An 8,342-nucleotide genomic window follows, 5' to 3' on the forward strand; every position below is an offset into this window, starting at 1 on the left:
GTTTTTTAGGCTATTTTTAAGTTTAGCTTTTTTTCAGCAACATGCTAGCTGTTTTGGCTAAACTATTATTTTTTTTTCAGCGCTAATTTGGCATTTAGCTAATATTTTAGTTGGCTATCAGCTTCAACGTTTTCAGCTATTAGCTTCAGTGTTTTTAGTATCAATTTCAGCATCTTCTGCGGCCAAATTCAGCTCACAGCATTCACACTAGCGTTATCACAGGTACATATCTAGTTGCTACAGTAGAAGAACAAAAAAACAGACTCACATTTCAGCTGCTTTATAATCAACCACATTTGTTTCAACATTAATTTCAGTCAGTAAAATAAACAATGAATCTTATTTTAATGCTGTAAATCTCAAGTATTATTTAAAATCCCGTTAGATTCTACCAAAAGCCTTTTCCTGTCTGACTGATGAAGTGAATCTCTCCAATACACCGCGGCGTGGAGGGAGGGATGGGATCAGCAGGATCACAGATGGTCGTTTAGCCTCCCGAGGAGAGCCGGTGTCTCTGAGATGCTTTAATTTGGCCTCACGCTGCACGGCTTGGCTCCATCCGGCTCCGCAGCTCCCCTCCAGTCGGCGCCGTCGACTGTCTGGCTGTGAGTGTTTGTGGCGTCCAGCTGCACCGTCGCTGGGCTGTCATCTCCACCGCCGCCGCCGTCGCATCAGGACTGATGTGGAAAGGTCGCACGCATTTCAGCAGCTCTGGAAGCCAAACGGCGGCCTGTGTGGAGTAACCACTTCAATAATCTGCTCTTTTTGTTGCATTTTTGGATTAAAACGATGAATAATTTGACGGTTGATGTATTACGCTGATTCCTCACAGGTTGAACATCATCGATTACATAATGAAGAATGTAAATGAGCTTCTGCAAACAGACATGATGTGAAAACAGAGGCTGAAGAACTCAATTTATGAGGATTTTATTGGAGAGAAAACAGCAGCAGGAATCGTCTGGCTGGAAGGACTTCTGCTATGAATCTCCAGAGCTCCGCCCACAGCAGGTGCAGTCACCTGTTGGTGTCTTAACCGGTCTGAACACTCAGGTAAGAACGGAGAACAAAATCACAGAAGGTTTGGTGTCAAAAACAGATCATCTGCAAACAACAAACAAAACAAGTTAACATTGATAATATATATATTTCTATGTAAATATGTTTGGTTTTATTATGAAATAATTATATTGCAATTATATGTAATTGCATTTTATTGTTTAATGCTACTTGTTAATTCTAGCATTTGTGTGTCATGTCTCTACTAAAAGACATAATGGAGGGGTAAAAGAGACATAATGGAGGGGTAAAAGAGACATAATGGAGGGGTAAAAGAGATACTATGGAGGGGTAAAAGTGACATAATGGAGAGGTAAAAGAGATACTATGGAGGGATAAAAGAGATACTATGGAGGAGTAAAAAAATATACTATAGAGGGGTAAAAGAGACATAATGGAGGGATAAAATGTGGCTCTGGAGCCACAGGCTGCAGATTCTTTATATATAGACAGAATTACTCAAACAGACTAAATTTAAGAAGATCTTTTTTTCGTCTTTGGATATCGCGACCATACATTGTATGTTTGTGATTCAGGATGTTTGCACAGTTCTACTGAGGTTCAAAATACTCCAGAAGTTTAAGGAGTCAAAGTGAAGTGTCTTCAGCAGAGCTGCCGCCGGAACCAGGTTAGAAACTCAGGTTGAAGGAAGCAGTTGTAGTGTCAGTAACTTCAGAACTTTACATCTTAACCAGAGTTTCCACATGTGCAGTTTTAGGACTTTCATCCACTGAGCTCAGAGGAGTGTCTCTGTCCGTCATGGTGGCCGATTGTCTGGTTTCACTGGAGGACTTTCTTCTTGATGTACTGGCAGAGGCAGACGGGGGAGACGCTGCAGTGGTTCCTCCGAAGTCTCATGCGGTGGTGGGACGGACCCGACAGCCTCTTAGACACCAGCAGCTTCACGTAGGCGGCGCTGTAGGTCATCAGCAGTCGGTGCGCTTTAACCTGCAAAGCAGACGCACAGAACAGTTTGATCTAAAGGAGAAACTGACATTTAGGATGAGAAGAACAAAAACTGCCTCTATTTAAATAGAGTGGTTGTTTTAAAAAGCCTTTGATCCTTTTACCTGAGCAGGCAGGGAGGCATCAGGAGCCAGGCTGAAGCTGGACGTGACTGTGGGCTCCCTCCTCTGGTGAGATGAGGTACTGCAGTCTACATCATGGAGCAGAGGTCTGTTTTCATCCGATTCTGCCTCCACGTCTGATCCTCCGGACTCCGACTCCTCCGGGAGATCCTCGGACACCAGGATGAGATGAGACATCCGGCTTCTCAGCTTGTTCTGAGAGGAGAATGGCAGAGAATGAAGATCCTGTTTGTGGAAAACCCACGAATGACTGTCTTCTAATGTAGATTTGGATCAAACACTAAACCATAAAATAAAACATTCATCAAATTTTGACTTACTGACTGAACTGCCTTTATATGTGCCTTATTCTCCCCCTTTTCCCCCTCCCAGGTCAGGGCTGCTCATAACAAATTCATTTAAAAATGTTTTTTTTCAAAACAGCATTCTTAGTTAGTTTATCTCCATAGCAACCATTTAATGTTTTGGTTATCTAGGGGTAACGAACAATTCTACGTAATTTTCTTAAAAATTGGTAAAACTAAATTTTTGAATTTCCTTGGCAACGGAGGGTTTTGTTAACCACGCCCACATTCTTAACATTTTCAAACCATATATTACACTCTTTTTCTCAGCTTGAGCCAACTATTAATGTATTTAAATTTCGCATTATTCCAGGAAAAAGTATGCGAGTAACGGGGGAACGCCGCTTCTGCGAGCTCGCCACTCTAATGCCGTTAAAGATCTACAAACTTTAAAACCAGCGTTTTTCTCCAAGAAGCTTCCTAATGATGCCTGAGGAATTAGGAGGTGATAGATCAAAATTTTTAGGAGGAGTTTTATTTTTGGGGGGGAAATTCAAGATGGCAGCCTCCTCCCAAGGTCAAAGGTCAACGAAACTTCAGTTGTGGTCGTAAACGTGTGTAATTTCATTAAGAACACTCAAAAATTAAATTTTTCCATATGTGTGAAAAAATGAGAAAATTGACAAATTTCACGCTTTGCCACAATAAAGCTGCCAAGTTGTCGAGTCCTGGAGCCATCCCATAATAGTTTTAAAGCTTCCTTTAGATATCTCTGACACATTTTGCTTTAGTTAATGGATTCTGAAATATAGTTTTGACCCCAAAGGAGATTTTTGGCCCCATTTATTCGCCGATGGTTTCTCCTGATGTGATGTCATCTTTTTTGGGGGGAGGGGTCATTGGCGAGGGTGAATTTTTTACTCAAAGATGAAGTAATAAACAAAATTAAGAAAACAATCTGATCGCAGGACTGCTGCTTTAAGACTGAATGAACTGATTTCTCTCCACTATTTATTATTATTCAGTTCTCCAAACTTCTGTTTGGTGCAGTGGGATTCATGTGTTGTTTCTCTATTGTTTATGATGATTTTATGTTTTTGGATGATTTCTGTTGAGACAACTGTGTTATGATATTGGTCTATATAAATACAACTGAACTGAAGCAGCAGGACGACCGTCTCACCTGGGCGTCAGGTGTCACAAAGTCCAGCTCCTCCAAAGTTTCAGTCAGAGTCTTCAGGCAGCGAGACATGTCCCAGTAAACGAAGAACAACTGCAAAGACACCAGTAAGGACGGATTAATCCCCAATCACAGATGAAATAAAACCTTTTTTGAGTTTGAATCTGTGTAAAGAAGTTCCAGGAAAAGATGGAGCAGAAAGGAGGTTTTATGGAGGAACTCCACAGTCTTCCTGAGTCAGCAGGAGCATGGCAGAAAGAGAGTAGCCATTGATTTAGTTACTCTTTAGCTGACATTCTTGCTGCCCTCTTGTCTCCTTTCAGGTCAGCACATAGTGAGTTCATGACCCAGATACGACCCGCTCCTCAGAAAAACAGCCGAGTCAAAACATGTGATCAGCCAAACCAAAGTTTCAAGGTTTTAGGTGCAGCTGTTTCCAGCCACGCTGAGCTCGAGTGTTTCCATAGTTTAACACCGGAGCTCAAGTGTTTATGTTTTGGGATTTAGAGTAATTATTTTAAATTATTAACACAATCAACGGAATTCCAGCAGATTCTGAAGGAGAAAAGCGGCATTTAAAAATTTTTTTTTTTTTTAAATGGTGGCTTTTCTTTTGGTTTATCTCCATAGCAACTATTTAATTTTTTGGTCGTCTTGGGGTAATAAACAAGTCTATGTATTTTTTTTTAATCGGTAAAACTAAATTTTTGAATTTCTTTGGCAATGGAGGTTGCCAAGGTTCCATTTGCATTTCTGAGTTTTTATTTGTTCAAATTATTGTGAATCAGGAGCAGACAAAAAACGCAGTTTGAAAAAAGATCATATTTGTGACGTAGAAAATCCACAGAGCTGAAAACTGTACGGCTACTTAAGCTAGCTGCAGTGCAGGCAAAGGGATGATGGGAAATGAGGGCAGGCTTACTCCGTGATAACAGATGGTGCCAACAAATGGTGGCTTTTCTGTTGGTTTATCTCCATAGCAACCATTTACTTTTTTGGTCGTCTAGAGGTAACAAACATGTCTATGTATTTTTTTTTTAAAATTGATAAAACACATTTTTTTTATTTCCATGGAAACGGAGGTTGTTTTCTATCCACTCCTGTGAAAAAATCCTGTTTTTAGCATGTTCTTGTAGCATTTTTCTGATTAAGGAGGACAAAAATAAAAACGGAATTTCTAGTGAACTACTGCCGCTCTGCAGACACTATGTCCTAGAAAACGACCTCTTAAAAAAGAGAGAATTAGAGTAAAAACGGCATATTCATAATTAAACGCCCACTGGGAACGCTTTGGAAACAGATCACAGTGGGACTTTAGCCACACCCACCTGCATGTTTCCGGTGCAGTTCTCCACCCAGTCGGCCACGCCCACCAGCAGCTTGTGTTTGACCATCCTCTCGTTCACCTGCACCAGCCGAACGTCTACGTTGACGTTGATCTGATGCAGAAACGGATCGGGGAACGTTAGGAGGGAGCCGGAGCTCGGACACACGAGCAGCAGCAGCTGCGACGACCTTCTGACCTGCTTGTTGCTGTGATGAAGCATGAAGATGATGGCCGTGGTGAGGAGGATGGACACCAGGCTGACAGACAGACACAGGACCCAGTAGTCGCTGACGGAGATGTAGAGGTGGAGGGTGGAGAACACGGCGCACCACAACACCACGTACAGAATCTGAGGACACAGTCACAGCTGTTTCCTGAAATGTGTTTAAATCCAATAAAAATTCTGTCATTTAGTTTTCTTTGACCCTTTAACACAGATTCTTTAACATACTGGAACTTTTCAGCTGGTAAAAATGGTACAAGAACATGTTCAAAACAGTGGTTTCCTCCGTTGCCATGGAAATTAAAAAATTTAGTTTTACCAATTTTTTAAAAAAATTATATAGACTTATTTGTTACCCCTAGACAACCAAAAAATTGAATGGTTGCTATGGAGATAAACCAACGGAAAACCCACAAATAAAAAAAATTATTTTTTTAAATAGCTGCTTTTCTTCTTCAAAAACTTCAGGAAACACATTAATCTCGTTAGAAATATAGAATAAACACTAGAGCTCTGATGTTAAAGGGTTAAATGTAATAAATATAAACTACAATAACTATAAAACAGTGTTTTGTCATTCGGTTAAAATTAAACTATTAATTCTATTCATAAAAATAATGGAAAAAAATATTTTCAGCTAAAAAATCAGATTTAGAGAATATTAACGACCATCTAAAAATGATGGGCATCATTTTGAGATCTTCTGCTTTGTAGACCAAAAAATGAACAACAACTCTTAAGTTTAAATTCATCTTTTGACTAAATTTGATTTTGTAGGATTAATAAAGCATCAGAGAAGCATTATTAGCAAAAATCTATTTACATTCCAATTTATTTTAAGTTTTGAAACAAACTAAATGGATTTTATCTGAAATTAAATATCTGAACACAAAGTTGAATTTAACAACAAACTGAGGCCAAAAAAAGAAAACATATTAAAAGAAAAAATGTTTTTTAATTAAAAAAAAGACAGACAACAAATTTGACTCCTTGTGTTGAGGTGAAAAATGATTAAAAGAGTTTAAGGGAATATTAACTAATTAAGACTATTAACCAATAATTACATTAATGTTATTTTCAAAATAGATAATATTACTATGTTTTATTTTATTTTGCTTTTTTAAGGCGTAAGCTCCAAACATGTGTGTTTGATTTGTTGTTGTTATTATTATGATCCACTATATATTAATCATCAGCCTTTATTTAACCAGGAAGTCCCATTGAGATTAAGTCATCTCTTTTACAAGAGAGTCCTGGCACAGAAAAGACAAAAAATAAATTAATTACAGTTAGAAAATAAAAACAACATTTCATTTAGAAACAGTTACAAATAAAAGAATCTTTCTCTCGTGCTCTCAACTAAAAATCATTTAACGGAAGGAGTAAAATGTTGCATATACTTTACATTTAACATGTTTGAAACTACTACAATCCAAGAAAAGCATTAAAAGTGTCTGTGGAGAGTGTGATTTCGTACCGGCGCCATAATGAGGTGGAAAAGACGCGAGTTAAAAACCAGGTATCTCTTGACTGAAGGGACGTCCAGAGCTGTTTTCAGGGGAATTTCCATGTCGGACGCCGGAATCTGGAACAATAAATGAACAATTTTAACAATAATTCATTAATATTGCAGCTCCGCCGTAAAAAACAGTGATAGAAAAAGATAAAAACACAAATAAATCATCTTAAAAGTGAAGAAATGTACTAATTAATCGTGAGAAATAAAGATTTTTCAGGATCTATTAGTGCTGACTGTGGAAAAAATACACAATGACAGAAAAACTGAAGCACTCTGAAGATGTATCCGCTTTATCTGAGTATTCCAGCAGCAAATCTTTTTAATGATAAATAATTACAGGTGAATCTTTACCTGAAAGCCGTCCTGAGCGAGTTTGGCGCGGCATGAAGACAGATCAAAACTGGGGCTGAACGTTGAACAGCTCGGCATAACCACGACACACTGACCTGAAAAATACAAAAACACAAATTACATCCCATAATTTCATCAAAACATGGACACTAAACAACAAATCTGGAGTTTAACCATAAAAAGTCCAACCGTTTGACCATCTGGGCTGGTTGTTGTTGGTCACTGACTCCGCCTTCTTCGCCCTGCTCTGAACTTCCACCTCAGCTTCCTGGTTTCGCTGCTCCATCCTCCCTAAAGTCGGTCAGTCCTGTGGAGAAAAAACAATCCCCGCTACAGATGAGGATGGATCTTCACAGTTCCTGCTGCAGGTTTCTTGAAAGCGTCGTGTTCGTAGTTCCTCTTTTCTTTGCAGCAGGAGTTCCAAAATAACTCTAAAAAGAGGAACTAATAAAGTCATGATGGAGATGCTGGAAGCTGATGTGTGGTCATGGAGAAGAAAAAAGAAATCTGATCCAAGAACACATTTCCTTTATTTCATTTATTAGATAAAAGTGAGTTTCTTGAAGCTTCTGAAGCCTCATGATTCATTACAGATGATGCATTATTTGTTCTGGGAAAAAAAGAACAAACATTTCAATAGCTGAGAGTATCAATCAATCACTTTATTTATAACGGCACTTTTCATCAACATGCTGTTAAACACAAAATGCTGAACCGAAAAGACATCTATAAACATCAGCTACAAGTCATGAGACGCATTAGATTAAAGCAACAACAACAAAACAAATATAAAAATAGAAAATAAAGGAAAGACTGCGGCTAATATTTGATTAAGACATGAGTGTCAAACTCAATCGCACATGAAGTTACATTAACTATGAAAATGAAAAAGTATTTCTGTTTATGCATTTTAATTTTCAAATTTGATATTTCTAATTGAATTTTTTTACAAATTTATTAAAGAACTTTTTTGAAAATGAAACGTCAAATGTCCTTTTCTTTATAATTTTAATTAAATTACATAATGAGCGGTGTTGAAGAAAAAAAGAAAAGCTAATTAATTGATTTTTAATTTCATTTAAGAGAAAAATGATGCAGGAACAATGTGAAAATGAAAAAGTATTTCTAGTATCGACTTTGTTTTAAATTATGAGTCACAGACGGTTCCATAATCGCACAGGGACCAAATCTCAAAACACAACTTAGGGTGGGGGCCGAAAAGGATTAACATTTATTGAACACATTAAAACCAAACTTTTAAAACTTAGAAAATAACTTTTTTAAACATAAGTATGTACGGAGACCCTAAAG

At 38.0% G+C, this 8,342-nt stretch overlaps 1 protein-coding gene across 1 annotated transcript in view; it reads right to left on the reverse strand.

Annotated features, from left to right (window-relative positions):
* Positions 1 to 914: 914 nt before the first annotated feature.
* Positions 915 to 8,342, reverse strand: part of LOC112162683 (transmembrane protein 268) — a 10,807-nt gene continuing 3,379 nt past the window's right edge. Inside the window, exons 2-9 of the mRNA XM_024298566.2 lie at positions 7,221 to 7,338; positions 7,032 to 7,126; positions 6,639 to 6,746; positions 5,135 to 5,287; positions 4,940 to 5,050; positions 3,615 to 3,704; positions 2,130 to 2,342; positions 915 to 2,007 (exon numbers count right to left, since the gene is read on the reverse strand). Of these exons, the coding sequence (XP_024154334.1) occupies positions 1,840 to 2,007; positions 2,130 to 2,342; positions 3,615 to 3,704; positions 4,940 to 5,050; positions 5,135 to 5,287; positions 6,639 to 6,746; positions 7,032 to 7,126; positions 7,221 to 7,317 (1,035 nt within the window). The 5' untranslated portion in view covers positions 7,318 to 7,338 and the 3' untranslated portion in view covers positions 915 to 1,839. The remainder of the gene's footprint in view (positions 2,008 to 2,129; positions 2,343 to 3,614; positions 3,705 to 4,939; positions 5,051 to 5,134; positions 5,288 to 6,638; positions 6,747 to 7,031; positions 7,127 to 7,220; positions 7,339 to 8,342) is intronic.

Source organism: Oryzias melastigma, linkage group LG11, assembly GCF_002922805.2.
Source record: "Oryzias melastigma strain HK-1 linkage group LG11, ASM292280v2, whole genome shotgun sequence".
In the NCBI taxonomy this organism is placed as follows: domain Eukaryota; kingdom Metazoa; phylum Chordata; class Actinopteri; order Beloniformes; family Adrianichthyidae; genus Oryzias; species Oryzias melastigma.